This window comes from Giraffa tippelskirchi, chromosome 7 (assembly GCF_054371585.1).
Source record: "Giraffa tippelskirchi isolate mGirTip1 chromosome 7, T2T-mGirTip1v1.2.pri, whole genome shotgun sequence".
In the NCBI taxonomy this organism is placed as follows: domain Eukaryota; kingdom Metazoa; phylum Chordata; class Mammalia; order Artiodactyla; family Giraffidae; genus Giraffa; species Giraffa tippelskirchi.
The window spans coordinates 146,950,801-146,969,836 of NC_137281.1; the positions used below are offsets into that span (position 1 = coordinate 146,950,801).

The window sequence follows — 19,036 nt, forward strand, 5'->3', positions numbered from 1 at the left end:
GGTTTGATCCCTGGTTCGGAAAGCTCCCCTGGAGAAGGGCAGTGGCAACCCACTCCAGTATTCTTGCCTGGAGAATCCCCTGGGCAGAGGAGCCTGGCAGGCTACAGTCCATAGGTTTGCACAGAGTCGGACACAAGCAACTTAGCATGCACACACACAATCTTGCTAAATTCACTTGTCAGTTATTGAAGGTTTTTGGAGATTTCATAGGATCTCCTACCTAGTTGAAAATATTGTCTGTGAATAAAGACAGTTTTCCTTCTTTCTTTCCAATCTGGATATGTTTTGTTGCTTTATTCTTGCCTGATTACATTGGCAAGAACCTCCAGCACAGTGCTGAGCAGGACCAGTGACTGTAGACATGCCAGTCTGGTTTCTGTTCTTAGGGTAAGCATTCAGTCTGTCATTATTGAGTGTGATGTTAGTGTTAGGTTTTTCGTAGATGCACTTCATCAGATTGAAGGAGTTCCCTTCTATTTCTCTTTTGCTAAGAGTTTTTATAAGAAATGGATGTTAGATTTTCCCAATTACTTTCTCTACATCTCTTGACATAATATGTTTTTTCTATTTTGGTTTTTTAATATAGTGAATTGCATCCATTTTTTAATGTTAAACTCAACATTGCTTTCCTGAAATGAACTCCATTTGGTCTGACATGTATCCTTTTTATAGATTGTTGAATTTGATTTACTAAAATGAGATTTTTACATCTATATTCATAAGAGATACTGATCTGTGGTTTTATTAACATTATTTGGTTTCAGTATGAGGATAATGCTGGCCTCACAGAATAAGTTGGAGAGTGTTCTCACCTCTTCAATTTTCTGGAAGAATTTATGGAGGATTGGTATTTTTTATTTCTTGAATGTTTGGTAGAATTCACTAGTGGAGCCATCTGGACCAGAAGTTCAATTTCAGTTTCTTTAACACATACAGGGCTATTCAGATTATCTCTTTCTAGTTACATGTGGTAGTTGGTATCTTTTCAAGCATTTGCCTATTTCATATATGTTGTGTTTGTAAGCACAAAATTATTCCTGATATTTACCTATCCTTTTAATATTGGTAGAATCTCCAGTGATGTTACTTCTCTCATTTCTGATATTGGTAATTTAATTCTTCTCTCTTTTTATCATATTCAGTCTGGCTAGAGGTTTATCAATTTTATTGATCTTCTAAGAGACCCAGTTTTTAGTTTCATTGTTTTCCATTTCTTATACATTGACTTCCTTTCTAATATTGTTTCCTTTCTTTAACTTACCAGGGGACTTCATTTGCTTTTTTTCCCCCCTAGTTTCTCTAGATAGAAGCTGATGTCATTGATTTGAGACCTTTCTTCTTTTCTGTATGTGTTTAAACGCTATAAATTTCCTACTAAGTACTGTTTTTGCAGAGTCCTATAAATTTTGATTGTTGTATTTTTTGTTTTTATTCTATCTTTGGCCTATGGGCTCTTTAGAAGTGCTTTATTTAGTTTTCAGATACTTGGGTTTTTTTCTAGAGATTTTTCTGTTAATGATTTCCAATTTACTTCTTTTGTACTCAGAAAATGTACTTTGTGTAAGCTGAATCTTTTAAAATGTACTGAGACTTGTTTTATGGTTCAAGATATGACTTGTCCTAGCAAATGTAACATGTACATTGAAAAGAATATACATCCTGCTATTGTTGGGTGGAGTGTTCTATAAAGGTCTGTTAGGTCAAAGTATATGACAGCTCAGATATTCTCTATTTTTACTAATTTTATCAGTCATCAAGAGCGTATGTTAAAATCTCCCATTGTAATTGAGACCTTGTCAATTTCTCCTTTTGGTTCTGTCAATTTTGCTTTTCATGGATTTTAGAACTCTGTCATTAGGTACCTCTGCAATGGATTTGTTATGTCTTCTTTATAAATTGACTTCTTTATCACTATGAAATGTCCTTGTTTATCTTTAATAATGCTGTTTGTCCACAAGTCTGTTTGTCTGCTTAATATACTTGCTTTAGCTTTCTTTCTTTCTTTTTTTTTTTTTAAGTTTAAGGTGTGTAGTATAATGATTTGACTTACGTTATGGAATGATTATCACAGTAAGTTTAGTGAACATCCATCAGCTCATAGAGCCACAAAGTTAAACAGAGAAGAACTAAAAGTAAAACTAAAGAACTCTTAGGATTTACTCTCTTAACAATTTTTATCTATAGCATATAGAAGTATTAATTCTTTTTCCATGTTGCCCATTATAACCCTAGTACTTATTTATCTTATAACTGGAGACTTGTACCTTTTGACTGCCTTCACCTGGTTTCTCCTCCCCTCACCTGTACCCATTCCAGCTTTCCTCCGACTGGTGTTTGCATGCTGTAGCTTTTTTTTTATTGTGTTACTTTTAATCTCTCTGCATCTTTATAGTTAAAGTAGAGTACTGTCAAAAAGAGGAAGTCCTGCCATTGTGGCAACATGGATGAACCTTAAGGGATAATGCTAGCTGAAAATAAACCAGAACAGCAAATATTGTATAATCTCACTCATATGTGGAATCTTGATTAAAAAAAAAAGTAGAACTGATAGAAACAAAGAGTAGAATGATAGTTGCCATGGGCTGGTGTGGGGAAATGGAGATGTTGATCAAAGGGTTCAAGTCAGTTTTAAGATGAACAGCATGATACACAGTGCTCGGGGCTGGTGCACCAGGATGACCCCAGGATGACCCGGAGGGATGGAATGGGGAGGGAGGTGGGAGGGGGGTTTCGGAAGGGCAACACATGTACACCCATGGTGGACTCATGTCAATGTATAGCAAAACAAATACAATATTGTAAAGTTAAAAAATAGATAGATAAACTAATTAAAAAAAATTTTTTTAAAGCCACCTAACGAAAAAAAATAAAAAAATAAAAGTTACAAATAGTAAAAAAAAATAATAATAATAAGATGAACAAACTCTGGGAAGCTAATGTACAGCATGGTGATATGATTGGATTTAGATGTGCCACATTACTGTCTGTTTTCTTTTTGTCTAATGTGTTCTTTATTCCCTTTTTATTTTCTCCTGTCTTTTTTGAATTAATCCATTCTTGCTGCTGCTTTGTTGTGCTTTTTAAAATTGTGGTTGCTCTAGGGTGACAATATACATCTTTTACTTAACCACAGTGCACCTTGAAACAATGTTACACTATTTCATGTATAATTTAGGAATTTTACAACCAGTATACCTCCTTCCCTCCCTCCTGTCCTTTGGGCTGTTGTTGTCATGCATTTTATTTCTATTTAAGTTGTAAGTACCATAGTGCTTTGGGTATTTTTGCTTTGAACAGTTTAAGGAAATTTAAATATGAGGAAAAGTCTCATAATTATGCATTTACTATCATTTCCATTGCTCTTCTTTCTTTTATGTTGATCATGTTTTTATCTGACATCATTTTCTTCCATCTGAAGAACTTCCTTTAGGATTTATTTTAGTGCAATCAATTCTCTCAAATGTTGTTTATCTGAAAGTCTATCTTATATTTTTAATTTTGAAAGATTTTTTCATTGGTTTTAGAGTTCTGGGCTGGCACTTTTCCCCTGATACTTCAAAAGTATTGTTCTGTTGTCTTTTGGCTTGCAATTTTCTGAATAGAAACATGCAGTAATTTTTACCTTTCTTCTTTGGTGCATAATGTGACTCATTTTCTCAGCCTGCTTTTTAGATTATTTCTTTATAACTGATTCTCAATAATGTGATTATGATATATGCTTTGGTGTCATTTTCTTCATGTTTCTTCTGCTTCAGATTCATTGAGTTTCTTGGTCTATGGGGTTATATATAGTTTGCCTCAAATTTGGAAAACTTTTGGCCATTATCTCCTCAAATTTTTGTTTGTTTGTTTTTTCCATTTCCCTCCTCTCCTTTCAGTACTATGGTTACATGGTTCTGTTCATTTTTTTATATTCTTTTTCTTTCTTCATTTTGGATGGTTTTCTTTCTCTGGTTCTCATTTCATTCATCTTTTAAGGAGTTAAAAGTTGAATGCAGTCTCCATGTTTAATCTATTAGTTCTAACCAATGAAATGTTCATTTCAGATATTTTATTTTTTACCTTTAGGACTACCATCTGTTTCTCTTTATATCTTCTTTTTCTCTTTTTAAAAATTATTTTCATGATTTCCTTTAGACTCATGTGGATATATTATGTTTATAATAGCTATTTTAAAGTCTTGTTCTATTATCTCTGTCATTTCTGAGTCTGTGTCTATTGACTGATTTTCCTTTTGTCAATGTGTTGTATCTTTTCTGTTTCTTCATATGTACAGTGATTCTTTTAAACTGAATGTTTTAGTTGCATATTGTAAATGTTGTTTGGTTGAGTTGGGATTTTATTGCTTCTTTAAAGCCTGTTGAAAGTTTTTTTAGGCCAGACACTTAAGTTACTTGTAGATCAGCTTAATCTTTTTCAGGCTCATTTAATAGTGTTTTTATGGTTTGTTTAGAATAGCTTTTTGTCTAGGTGTAGGATAATTCCACTACTGAAGACTCTTTGGGGGTGTCTGTTAAATGACCCCCATGTTCAGTGAGATCTCTCTGTTCTGGCTGGTGGGAACTCAGACCAATTGGCAGCCTTGTATGAACTCTGGAAAGTATCCAGCTTACACTTTCTCCTTAATTTCTTTACTCTGACAGTTGCTCCTTGCACAGCCCGTGCACCTCTTCACCCTGTGCCTGAGTAGATCTGAATTCATCCAAATATTCAAAGAGTCCTTTGTGATGATTTTTTGTTTGTTTGTTTTGATTTCTTCTTATGTATAGCTTCTTCCTCTCTAGGACATTGCTCTGAAAATTCTAGCACTTCTAAAACTTTGATCTCTGTCTTCTCAACACAGAGACTCTTGGATTTTCCTTGAATTCCTTCTCTTTCTGCATTGTCTGGAATTGCCTCTAGGTAGAAAGATGGAACAATCAGGGGGCTCCCTTCATTTATTTCCTCCTTTCAGGTATCACAGTCTTGCACTGCCTATTGTTTCATGTGTGGAAACAATTGTTTCGTATATGCACATTTCTAGCTGTTTATGGTGAAAGAGCAAGTCTTACAGCAGTTATCATCTCATATGTAGAAACAGAATTCTGTTGTTTAGTTTGTATTGCTTTTGAACTTTTTCTTTTAAAAATGGCATACTTTATGTATTCTTCCTTTTTTCATTCAATATTATATTATTAAGGTTTATTTTGTTAACATCTAGCCTTTGAATTCATTCTTTTTCAGTGCTTTATTATATTCTTCTATGAATTTATATTGCTGTTAAATTTCCCATTCTCTTGTTGATGGTATTTGACGGCTTTCTGGTCTTTTTGCTGTTAAAGACAGCTGTGCTCTAAATATTATTATGTGTGTTTCCTGGGTATATATCTAGGAATGGAATGTATCTAGGGCAATAAGATAAGTGAATGTTCAACTTTAAAAGATAATGCTCAAAAAAGAAGGTAATGCTCCACTGTTTTCCGAAGTAACTTTGTAAATTTGTACTCCTGTCAGCAGTGCCTAGGAAGGAGGTCCTGTTGATTTGTATATTCTGTAATATGTGGTACTGTCAACTTCTTAATTTTTGTCAAAATACTGAATGTAAAATGGTATTTTATTTTGGTCTTGATTTGCACTTCTCTGATTACTAGTAAGATTGAGAACCTCTGTACTTTATGAGTGACATTTTTCTTCCTTTGTGATTGTCTTTTGATCTAGTTGGGCTATTACTGAATCTAAGTATAGAGCTACACCTTAAAGGAGTAAAAGAACTGTTTTCTGTCTGTTTTCTTTTGGAAACACAGCTGTTCACAGAGAAATCTTTTTATCTTGCAAAATATTCCATCCACATATTTTAGTTACACCTTATAAAGACCCAGGAATTCAACAGAAAGATACTGCTTGTCTTTTCAAAATTAATAGAAGTTTATCTTTTGATATGTTTTTGAAGAGTTCGAATAGTTGCAGTTCCTAAAAAACATAGCTTTGAATTAATGAAAGTGGAATCCTCTACTCTTGACTTTTCGAGAGACAGGACCCTAACCTGAGTGCCTTTTTCTCAGGAACCAATTACAGATAATGTCACGGTCTCCTAGGGAGTCCAATAATGACACCTTCCTTTAGTAGTTTGATTTTGAACCAGTGATAAGACAAAGACTAAGATAGATGGAGGCCAAAATATCACTTTCCAATACTGATAAAATCTAGGTCCAAAGACTTGATTATATCTGTTTACAAGCAAATGCTCTTTCTGTTGACCCTCAGAATTGGACAGATGTACATACCCATTTTTAGGCAAGGTTAGACTGAACTGTGCAGCAGGAACACCTGAGCCACAGAGCAGCAGGGGATATGTGCTTCCTGCGGAGAGATTTTCCCCCCAGGAAATAAGGGAGATGCTTGTTGAACTTTTCCTGAATTACCAATCCAGTAAATCACTCCACCTCTCCTGGGACCTCTGAGAAACGTGAAAGAGAGCCCCAAGAATTGTAAACTAACTGAGTTACCTTCATGTAGCGTAGGAAAGATGCACTTATCTGCTAACAATTCAGTTCAGTTCAGTCGCTCAGTCGTGTCCGACTCTTTGCGACCCCATGAATTGCAGCACGCCAGGCCTCTCTGTCCATCACCAACTCCCGGAGTCTACCCAAACCCATGTCCATCGAGTTGGTGATGCCATCCAACCATCTCATCCTCTGTCGTCCCCTTCTCCTCCCGCCCCCAATCCTACCCAGCATTAGGGTCTTTTCCAATGAGTCAACCCTTCACATGAGGTGCCCAAAGTATTGGAGTTTCAGCTTCAACATCAGACCTTCCAATGAACACCCAGGATTGATCTCTTTTAGGATGGATTGATTGGATCTCCTTGCAGTCCAAGGGACTCTCAAGAGTCTTCTCCAACACCACAGTTCAAAAGCATCAATTCTTCAGCGCTCAGCTTTCTTCACCGTCCAACTCTCACATCCATACATGACCACTGGAAAAACCATAGCCTTGACTAGACGGACTTTTGTTGGCAAAGTAATGTCTCTGCTTTTAAATATGCTATCTAGGTTGGCCATAACCTTCCTTCCAAGGAGTAAGCGTCTTTTAATTTCATGGCTGCAATCACCATCAGCAGTGATTTTGGAGCCCCCAAAAATCAAGTCTGACACTGTTTCCCCATCTATTTCCCATGAAGTGATGGGACCAGATGCCATGATCTTAGTTTTCTGAACGTTGAGCTTTAAGCCAACTTTTTCACTCTCCTCTTTCACCTTCATCAAGAGGCTCTTTAGTTCTTCTTCACTCTCTGCCATAAGGGTGGTGTCATCTGCATATCTGAGGTTATTGATATTTCTCCTGGCAATCTTGATTCCAGCTTGTGTTTCTTCCAGCCCAGCGTTTCTCATGATGTACTCTGCATAGAAGTTAAATAAGCAGGGTGACAATATACAGCCTTGACGGACTCCTTTTCCTATTTGGAACCAGTCTGTTGTTCCATGTCTAGTTCTAACTGTTGCTTCCTGACCTGCATACAGGTTTCTCAAGAGACAGGTCAGATGGTCTGGTATTCCCATCTCTTTCGGAATTTTCCACAGTTTATTGTGATCCACACAGTCAAAGGCTTTGGCATAGTCAATCAAGCAGAAATAGATGTTTTTCTGGAACTCTCTTGCTTTTTCGATGATCCAGCGGATGTTGGCAATTTGATCTCTGGTTCCTCTGCCTTTTCTAAAACCAGCTTGAACATCTGGAAGTTCACGGTTCACGTATTGCTGAAGCCTGGCTTGGAGAATTTTGAGCATTACTTTACTAGCATGTGAGATGAGTGCAATTGTGCGGTAGTTTGAGCATTCTTTGGCATTGCCTTTCTTTGGGATTGGAACGAAGACTGACCTCTTCCAGTCCTGTGGCCACTGCTGAGTTTTCCAAATTTGCTGGTAAATCGAGTGCAGCACTTTCACAGCATCACCTTTGAGGATTTGAAATAGCTCAACTGAAATTCCATCACCTCCACTAGCAAATATTCCTTTTTTATTAATGTATGTTTATTGAATATCAACAAGTATCTAGCAGTATGCTTGGTGCTTTGAGTGTAAAACACGTGTTAGTTGGGATCTCTGTCCTTTGAGAGTTAGCAGTATGATTAGAGAGAATTTATTTATACATGTAATAGAAATAGCTCATATTTGTATTGCTCCTTGTAATTATAATGTACTTTATACACATCTTCCTGGTGGCTCAGATGGTAAAGAATCTGCCTGCAATGTAGGAGACCCAGGTTCAATCCCTTTGTCAGGAAGATCCCCTGGAGAACAAAATGGCAACCCACTCCAGGACTCTTGCCTGGAGAACCCCATGGACAGAAGAGCCTGGTGGGCTACAGTCCATGGGGTCTTAAAGATTCAGACACGACTGAGTGACCAACACTCACTCATTTATATACGTCGTTATTCCCATTTTAATGATAAGGAAAATAAGGCTCAGTAAAGTAGCATGACTTGTCCACGATCATACAGTGGGACTTGACTCAGGTGTTTTGACTCCAGATCCTACTTTTCCCTGCTGCATCATGCTGCTTTCCAAGAAGAGAAAGTTTATTTTACGAGACAGCGTATGACAGGTCCCTGTGGCGCGTGGTGAAGGTGGAGGAGGAAGGCCAGGACGAGGGCGCCTCTGTAGACTCGCAGCAGTCCTCTCAGGGGAGGCTTCTTGCAGCACAGTGGACTTGAGCTGCTTCTTGAAGGGTGGATTATGGATAAGTAAAGAGGGTGTGAGGGGAAGGTGTCCAGACGGAGGCAAAAGTATCCGTGGGAGGTGTGGTATGAGAGGTTATAGGAGACTTGTCTGGACTTTAGGACCCCTGTTGGGGAACTGTGTGCAGAAAAGGTGAATGAACGGATGGTATAGATGACCCAGCTTTTGAAATCTTGAAAGAGAAAGTGTATGCCTCTTGCAGTTGGCATCAAGGAGCCATTGAAGCCTCTGGAGAAATAAGATGATTGAAACAATCTGTCAGTATTTTCATGCCCTTTATGCATCTTCCAGTCCCAGCTTCATTTGACCTCTTTTCTAGCTATCTGTGATTTTTGGTGGTGGTTTCATTTTTGTTTTCCAGTTTTATTTTCTGAATTTAGTATACAAGCTTTTACTAATACAAGAAACCCTGCCTTTTCTTCCTTTTTATTTTCTTAAGTCATCTATATTCTTTTATTGTATTTTCTGCTATTCTAGTTTTTTTTTTATCATTTTAATTTGAGCAAGTATCTCCTTTGTCACGTTAGAAACTATATATATATTTTTAGAAAACCTGTCACTTTTGTGCTTGATTTGTGTTTTATTTCTATATTTTTCCTCTTCAGCTAAGCTTTAAGAAGTAACCAGTTCCTCTCTTTGTCTTTTAGGTCCTACCTTGAACACAAGACCTCCATGAACTATATGCTGGCAACACGTCTCTTTCAAGACAGGTGGAGATTTGCTAATCTTATAAATTTAGATCACAAAATGAACAGAAAGTAAATGCAGACGAAGAAAAGAGGTTTTATAAAAGTCTTCATAATGTCTGATAGAAAGAGCTTTATGGAAAACACAACATAAAACCTCAATTTTTTAGAACTCATTAACTCTCAGCACTTTGTAATATTTCTAGACGCTACAGATTAAACCATGAAGCCCTTAACACATATCCTAAAATTTTTCCTCCTTAAAGGAAGGCCCTTACTCAGTGCCTTTTTGCTTTAGGCACACTTACCACAGACATGATTATCTGTCTTTCTAGACTAGACGAGATTAAAAGGATCAGATTAGAAAAGCTACAGGAGAGGTAATTCACAAAATAAATACAGTGAGAGTTGTAAGAAATGACAACTGATAACCTCAACACAAGGGAAAATGGGGCAGAAATGATGGAGAACAGACACCAGAATTCAGATAGCACCGCAGTCAGGGACCGCGTAGTCCCACGTCTCCTGTTGCCCCCAAGACACGACTGCACTGCAGTACAGGTCAGTAATTGACCAACAGGGAACCTTAGGTATTTAAAGAAGTCTGTATTGTTTTCAAGGTATGTGTGCTTTTTTGGTGGGATTCTTAAAAATAGGTATCCAGGTTTCAGCCACTTCTTGTGATTTCATTATCCATCATCAGAAACTGTATAGGATTTCCAGTTTCTCTCTGTAAATTTGTGGTTATTACCATTGATGAAGTAATTACATTGTGTAGCTTCAGGTGAAAGAGATCTTGAGATTTACTTGGAAGATGTAGAAACTCAGTTCTTTATATATAACCTGGTCCCAGTTCCCTACCTGCTACCTCCTCCCTGGAAATTTTTACCAGCCTTCTTTATAGTTCCGGTTCAGACACTATACTAAGATTTGTTCTGGTTTGTTACTTTTTAGTATTTTGCTTTTGCAGTGGATGAATCCTTTCAGTCTGAAGGTTTAAGTCTTCTAAGCTGTGGGAAATATTTCCCTTATCCTGTCTTTCCTCTCCTGGGGACCTTCTGTTAGATGAAATTTGGATCTTGTGCTATATCCTCCATATTTCTTTATTTTTTTCTCATACTTTTGATCTCATTGTCTCTTAGCTTTAAATTCTTGGAGATTTTTTGAACTTTGTCTTCTAAAAATTCTAAATTGATCTTTAGCCTTACCTATCTTGTTACTCAGTACCAGCACTGAAGAGGATTGTTTGATCTACTTCTTTTTATTTTGGCAAGTATGATTTTAACATCCAAGAACTGTTTTTGCTTTCTGACTAGTTTTCATAGTTTATGGACGTAATATTAAATTGGTTCTGGTACCAGTTCCAATGTGGAGGAGGTAGGGAGTTTCCCCTACAGCACCAAGCAATTGCAACCTGCTGTTGTCGAGAATTCAGTTCAGTTCTGACACTATCTACTTGGAGATCAGCATCAGATTCCAGTTTAATGGTCCAGTCCTACAAGATTCTATCCCCTGCCCAATCCCCCCACCTTACTTTAGATGCTAATCACAGCCCAGTTTGTTACCTTTTTTTCTGACCTACTGGCTGCATGTAAGAGATTTCCATGACCCCTTCTGTGGGGGAATAGTCAGTAGAATATTCCAACTCATCGGATCACCAGTTTATTATAAGAGGGTATATATAACTCATGAACAGCCAGATGGAAAAGACACTTAGGTCCCTCTCCAGGTGCACCATTCTCCCCACTTCTTCACAAGCTCACCAACTTGGAAGCTCTCTGAACCCCATACTTCTAGGTTTTTATGGGGGCCGCATGACATAAGTGTGATTGATGAAATCATCGACTGTTGGTAATTGAACTCTATCTCTAGCCCCTCTCCCCTCCCAGAAAGTCAGGGGGATGAGACTGAAAGCTTCAACCCTCTCATCACAGGGTTGAATCCTCTGGTGACTAGCCCCCATCCTGAAGTGATCCAAGGACTTTCTAAAAGTCACCTCATTAGCATGACAAACGATGCCTTTACCACTCATCACTTAGACATTTTAAGGGTTTTAGGAGCTCTGTGACAGAAACAGGGAGGAAAACCGAGTAAGTATATATATTTCTCACTATAAATCACAGTATTACAAATGTTTTTTTAATCTCTCTAGCATGATTATTGAAAGTTCTTTTCTGTTTTTTGCACTATTTTGAATTCTTCTGGATTATTTCTCCTTGTTTATCTCATTCTTTCTAGTTTATGCTCTTGTATTTCCTGAAACATCTGGTGATTGCTGATTGTCCAGTCATATTTATAAGTAATGGACTGTTTGCTTAGGATTGGTAATTTGCATGAGTGTCCTTAAAGGTTGTGTCATTTTGTTTCTGAACTGACAACGGAGTCTATGCTTGAGGCTAGATTGCTCTGTAATTGAGCTTCTTGTGAGGGAGAAGGAAGGTAGAATAGGCAATCCGGAAGCCACTACCAAAATTAGGAAGCATTCTTTCAGGGGAGAGCATAACAATGAAAACATTTGAGATGTAATAATATATATGCTTTTTTAATTTACACATTCAATAATGTGTTAATAGTAGTAGGCCTAGCAGTAGGTCTAATAACCACCATAAATTAAAAAGCGTGGTAAGTGTTGGCAATATTTTGAGACCCCTGGAACAACTCTAACATGAAAAAAACTGTGTTATTTCTTTTGGTAACTTAAACTACTGCGGATGATCCCCTACATGTATATGATGCTGAATTTCTGTTAGAGGATTAATTTTTTTTTTTCCCCCATCCAAATTGATATCCTCCTTGACTTCTTTCTTTAGGCTGTAGTAGCAACTCCTGCTTATAAAGCATTCTAAAAACTGTGATTCAAAAAAATGTGAATTTCTGTTTAGCAAAGAAAGGCCCTTATGATTTACTCTTCCTACCTTTTTAGCCTAATCTCCACTTTTCAGTACCAGCCCATGGCCAATTAGACCATATCTACTGCTGTTTCATGCCTCCTTATCCCTACATTCCATTGGAATCCCCATACATTCCCATGGAGTGGCCTTCAGTTTACCCTGAATTCTTTTTCTAGCTATGTCATTCATCCTCTTACCCAGGCTAGAAGGAAGTTCTCCCAGCCTTTCTTAACCAGCCATCAGACTTAGATCACCATATTGTACACATTGTATGATAATTGCCAGTTAGTACTAACTACTCTGTCTACTTTCAAGTTGGCTTTTAAGAGTAGGTGCTTGGTTATATTCCTCTTTGACAGTGTCAAAACCTACCACGAAGCAGGCACACACACACAAACATGCATTAAAAAAATGAAATTATGTTTGTTGCAAGCCTTACATCTTACATCTTACATCTGTTCTCTTCAATCGAATTCATGTTTTTTCTCTTGCAAATCCTATTGTATTATTGTCAAAACTACCTTCAAACTAATTCTCTAATCATTTCATTTCATAATTGTTTCATTTTGTCTGCCTTCCCTGCCCTCCCCATTCATCCTCCACTCACCCATCCTGGCCTGGCAAACAGTGTCTTACCTGCTGTCTCACGGTTTTAACTCTGGCTGTATTTTAGTAACATCATATTTGTGCCATGTGTGCATGCTAGGCCACTTCAGTTGTGTCTGACTCTTTGCAACCCTCTGGACTGTAGCCCACCAGGCTCCTCTCTCCCTGGGATTCTCCAGGCAAGAATACTGGAGTGGGCTGCCATGCCCTCCTCCAGGGGATCTTCCTGACCCAGGGATCAAACTTGTGTCTCCTGCAGCTCCCGCATTGCAGATGGATTCTTTACTGCTGAGCCACGGGGGAAGTCCATTTGTGCCCTAGCCAGTCCCAAACTGAAGTCTTGTACTTATTAAAAAGCCACCCAGGTGACTGTCATGTGATAAAAAAAAAGTTAAAATAATTCTGAGACTTTCTGATAATAAGTTGACAGTATTAGGACACTGGCACAGATAGAAGACATGGGAAGGAAAAGATAAAACATTTTGGTGAAGACAGATTTTTCAGTTGATTTTTTCTATAGATAGAATATCTTGACATTGACTACATCTATCTCTTTTTTAAAAGATCATTACCATAGGTTACATGTTGTATGATTACATTTATATAACCATTTTGAAATGATAAAATTTTAGAATGGAGAACAGATGAAAGGAAGCCAGAAGTTGGGTAAAAGGTGTGTTGTTATAAAAGGGCAATATAAGGGATTCTTATGGTGATGGGGTTGTTCAGTATCTTGTCTGTGGATACATGAACCTACACAGTGATAAAATTGTACCAAACTAAATATACACATTCACAAATGAGTACAAGTAAAGCTGGGGAAATTTTTTTAAAAGTGTGTCAAGTGAAAGGAAATTGAACGAAAAACAGAAGCCAGTTTAAATGTGAGAATTGTGGAAAATCTATTTATCATGAGCATCTTTTTTGAACCCCCATGAGAATTGAGATGGATTTCTTTCCCTGATACAGTTCAGTGCAAGTAGAAAGAGCCCTGAAGTCTGAGACCAAAGTTGTGGGTTCAGATTTAAACTGTTTAAAGCTCTGACATTGAGCATGTCACCAAATGGTCTTATCCTGCTCATTTTTATAAACAGGGCTCATATTGTTACTGTGAACAGTAAATGTGATTAGATTTGTGGCTATATATACAAATGCAAGTAATTGTTAGAATTTTTCTCTAGAATTCATTTGTCCTCTATCTTTTGTTTTTTATTGATCTTCCCTAAAGGTTATGGTACTCTGTTCTTTGCTGAGCACGTTCTCGATTCATCTCTCCGCTTCTACCCCAAGATGCCTTCCCTGGCATAATTCCATGTTGTATCTCTGTAGTACAAATCTCAGGAGTGTGTGTGTGTGTGTGTGTGTGTGTGTGTGTGTGTGTGTGTGTGTGTGTGAATTCATGAGAGAGTATCTGTGTAGTGCTCTAACCCACTTGTCCTTTCTACTCCTGTAGGGGAAACCCAAGAAGAAGCTTATTGACAGGAAGAACACGGTAACTGATTTTTAAATGTTGAGAAATTCTTTCCCTGTGCATAATATGTGACCATGCGCAGACTAAGCATGATACTTTACATAACCATTTTCAGTTTGACTCAGCTTAAATAGTAACACAAGAATGTTTTCTATTGAAGCACTATTCTGCAGCAAACTTTTTACAAACCAAGTTTGGGATTTGTATTTTTTTAACGACAAATATGTTATTTCAGTGATAGTAGTTGTGTTTGGCTATGTGAGAGAGCCCAAAGTCTTAGTGAGATTTCAAGATCAGTCTCAGGCTAAATTCAAAGAAAAGGTTATGTTTTGACCTTGACGTACCTGGGGCATACAGGTATGGGACTTTGTACTATACAGGACTGAGCAGAACTACTTCCTGTTTGCCTTGAAACTAGAAATATGCAAAATATCTATCTGTGGCTCTTAATTTTGGCAGAAGAGAGGAAGGTCTTAGAAGAATGACTGGGATGTCCTTGCCCAACTGAAAACTGCAGCCAGAATAAAAACTCTTAACCCTAAATACCTACCCTCTGGTTTGAGAGATTACATACATCCCCTTTGTGCTGTTTCTCTTCAAAAAGCACAATGATGATGAGAAAGGAACTCTGATATCTAGCTTTTTGTTTTACATTTAAGAATTTAAGATAAACTTGGTTTTCTCATCCAAATCTTTTGAAGCATAAATCTGATTTTTCTTTAAAGGAGGAAAATATGATTGCCATTTAATTTAGGGAAAACTGAGAGAAATCAACTTTTATAGTTTGTTTCTAAATGAAAGTCATGCTTAGCTTATAAATTTTCTCCAGTTATTAGTCAGGGAGTACATTTCATAGATATACTACTGCCAATTTGGAAATTAGGGGAAAAAACTTCAAAACAAGAATATTTATTTAAATGTTGGTGGGTTTTGTTCTTTCTTTAAGACATTTTACGTTGCCATCAGGACTGGTTTTCTGGTGGTATAGAGGTAAAGCAAATAAAAGGTAGCATATGACGACCTTATGCTGAAGCATGAGACAAATCCTAATTCATTTAAAAAGATTAAAATTATTAAGAATATGTTCTTTGACTGCAGTGAAATTAGAAATCAGTAACAATAGAAAATATCCAAATATTTTGGAATTAAACAACACATTTCCAATTAATCCATGGGTCAAGGAAGAACTCATGAGGAAAATTCAAAATGATCATAAAAATAGAACATTAAAATATGTGAGATGCAGCTAAAGTACTGTTTGCTCATGTGTGTGTGGGGGCGTGTGATTTATAACTTTAATACTTGTACTAGGAAACAGAGGACTAGATCACTGATCTAATGTTCGGTTTTATGAAACTAGGAAAAGAAGAGTGACCAAAAGTAAGTTGAAGAAAGGGAATGATAAAGGGCAGATCAATTAAATACAAGAATAAAATACAATACATGGATAAATAAATACAATAAATAAAATAAAATTAAATACAGCAATAAAGAAAATTAATAAAATCCAAAAGTGTTCATGGATAAGATAGCAGAATCGATAAACTCTTAAGTAGATTTATCTAGAAAAAAGAGAAAACACTCATTACCAATGTCAGGTAGTAAAGTGAGGCTATCATTATGGATCCTACAGACATAAAAAGGATATTATGAGAATATTAGTATTGTTAACAACCTTATTTCACTACTTTGACAACCTGAATGAAATGTCTGAATTGCCTGTAGGGAGAGAACTCTTAGTAAAACTGACACAAACTGAAATAGAAATTTTGAATAACCCTATGCTTAATCAGATATTGAATTTATAAACAAAAACTTCCCTACAAAGCACACTGCAAGTCATTTCACTGGTGAATTGTATCAGTATTTGAGGAAGCATATATACCAGTCTTAAAGAAATTCTTTCCAAAAAAATAGGCAAGGTTACTTCCCAATTCATTTTATGATGCCAGAAGAGTATGGCATGAAAACTTGACAAAAACATTTAAGAAAAGTATAGGCTAGTATCTACATGAACATAGACACAAAATTTCTTAAAACAATAATAACAAATAGAGTTGATTAGTTTATGAAAAGGATAATACAGATGGCTAAAGTGAGATTTTCCCCAGTAAGGCATAGTTGGTTTAAGGTTTGAGAATTAGTCCATTTAATTTACTATATATTAAATGAAGGGGAAAAAAACCCAATGATCATTTTATTAGCTGCAAAAAAACCCCAAACAACCCACATATGTTGAATTTATGAAATTAAATACATGTTATGAGAAAAATTCTTAGTAATATCAGGCATAGAAGAGAACTTCAATCTGATAAAGGCCTTCTATGAAAAACCTATTTCTAATGTCAAACTGAAATATTGAAGGCTTTACCCCTATGGTTAGTAATTAGGCAAGATGTCTGCTCTCAACACTTGTATTTCCTTTATAATAGAGTTCCTAGACAGAACAGTAAAACGAGGAATAGAAAAAAAAATGAGGTATACAGATTAGAAAGGAAGAAGGTAAAATCTTTCCTCTTAGATGACATGATCAGGTTAGTAGAAAATTCTAAGGCATATACAGAATGACTATAAGAACTTACAAGTGCACTTAGCAAGGTCTTGGGATATAAGGTCAAAATTCTTAGGGATAAATTTTACAACTATACTTAATATCTATATATTAAAAGCTCCTAAATGTTACTTAGACTAAAGAAGATCTAAATAAGTACAGTGATATGTCATGTTTATGGTTTAGAAAACTTAATATGGTAAGTATTCATTCTCCACAAAATGATCTAAAGAATATTGTAGTAGTTTTTTGGGTAGAAATTGACCAACTGTTTTTTTTTTTTTTTCAGTGTATATAAAAATACAGAGGAATTAGAATATCCAAAGTAAAGATAGGTCTTGGAAAAGACCTAAAGTACCTGACTTAAAGGAATATTATGCTGTAGTAATCAAAACTTAAAAATTTATCAATGAAACAGAACAAAAAGCCCAGAAATGGGCCCTTATGACTTTAACCAAGAGGGCTAAAGTAATCCAGTGGGGAAAGGAAACTTGGAAACTTTTTAACAGATGCGGCTGAAACTGGATATTGTATTGTAAAAAATGAACCTCAACTTCTGTTGCCCACAAAAATTATAGGTGATTCATAGACATATACATAAAATATTGCTATAAAACTTTGTGAGTGAAAATATCCTTGTAACTTTGGGCTTGGCAGAAGTTTTTAGATATGACACAGAAAGCAGTAAGCAAAAAGGGAAAAAACAGTAAGTTAAATTTCCTCAATATTAAAAATTTTATTAAAAATGCTTTTAAGAAAATCATTAGGCAAGCCATAGTTTTGATCCATCTCAAAAATATGCTAATAAATGAGTTCATACTGTATGATTCTATTTTTTGAAGTTCTAGGACAGGTAAATCCAAAATGTGATGAAAAAATTCAGAACAGTTTCCTTGGGCAGTATGAGGGAGGGGTTTACTAGGAAGGGACGTGAGGACTTTCTGAGGGGGTAGAATGTTAGAATTCGGGTTGCATAGCTCTAGGTCTTATCAAATGGACATATGGACATTTAATATTTGGATATTTCACTGTATATCATTTTTAGCTTACAGAAAAGAGAAGGGAAAAAAGTTCAAAGCCCTATAAAACAAATATTGACCTCTAGATCCCAATAATTTCATTGTAAGTGTTTAGGAGTGAAGTGCACTGATGTCTTTGTGCAACTTTGAAATGCTTAAAAAATTAAGTGGATTGATATTTGGATAGAAAAAAAGATTAAATATATATGTGATGAAATAAATATAATAAAATATTCATTGTAGAAACTGGCCAGTGGGTACACGGATGTTCACTGTATAACTCTATTTAAATATTTCATAAAATGTTAGAAAGATAAAATGAAATAGATGTAGATAAAAGCTATTACAATTTATTTATAAGGAGTTCAATTGTTGGTTAATTCAAAAGTATTTATAGTATGTTGGGTGTATGCTGAGCAGTCTCAGAAGTGTCACTAATCAGTGAGAAAAGACAAGCGTGAGCCTTGCCCTCAGAGAACTGTACGTGCAGTTCTGTTTCTTCCCCCAGCGCTCACTACGTCCTTCCCTTGTAATAGTGGAGATTCGTATGTCTGTTCAGGGTTCCTTAGAAGCTTATAGTTGTTATTTTAAACATCAGATTTGTTTCATTTTCTTTATTATTTAATTATCTAAAACTCTATTTTCACAACTGTGTGTGGAGGGGGCAGGCTAACATTCAGTTGTTGAGATTATGATAAACTGGGGTTGAACTACTTTTAAAAGTTTATTAATTTGCTTCCCTTTTCTGCCCCCATTGTCGGGACATTTCCAGTTCTTAGCTCAATTTCCTGCTCTAGAGAGGAGGCCTTCAAAATATTTATATCCAGGCCATCCAACCAGAAATCCCTAGAAGTCTTAAATAGACCAGAAGACACAGCCTTTCCATCATTCTCAGGGACTGAAAACTCCTAAGGGAATGATGATGAATTATGACCTCAAAGTGGTCCTCAACCTTTTGGTACCAGGGACGGGTTTTGTGGAAGACGATTTTTCCATAGGTGGGGTAGAAGGGATTGTTTTGGGATGATTCTGGTGCATTGCATTTATTGTGTATTTTGTTTCTATTGTTATTATGTCAGCCCCACCCCAGATCA

The 19,036-nt window shown here is 36.3% G+C and overlaps 1 protein-coding gene across 50 annotated transcripts in view; it reads left to right on the top strand.

The window, feature by feature from the left end:
• TTLL5 (tubulin tyrosine ligase like 5) overlaps positions 1-19,036 on the top strand; it is a 317,966-nt gene that overhangs the window by 83,483 nt on the left and 215,447 nt on the right. For 41 of the 50 annotated variants that reach the window (XR_014059294.1, XR_014059293.1, XR_014059296.1 and 38 more), the window contains 2 exons: positions 9,366-9,428; positions 14,355-14,393. Coding sequence is in view for 45 of the 50 variants with exons in the window: in XM_081509290.1 (XP_081365416.1) it covers positions 9,366-9,428; positions 14,355-14,393 (102 nt within the window). In the remaining 5 variants the exon portion in view is untranslated. The remainder of the gene's footprint in view (positions 1-9,365; positions 9,429-14,354; positions 14,394-19,036) is intronic. The other 9 variants (XM_081509288.1, XM_081509300.1, XM_081509302.1 and 6 more) reach the window with 1 other exon arrangement.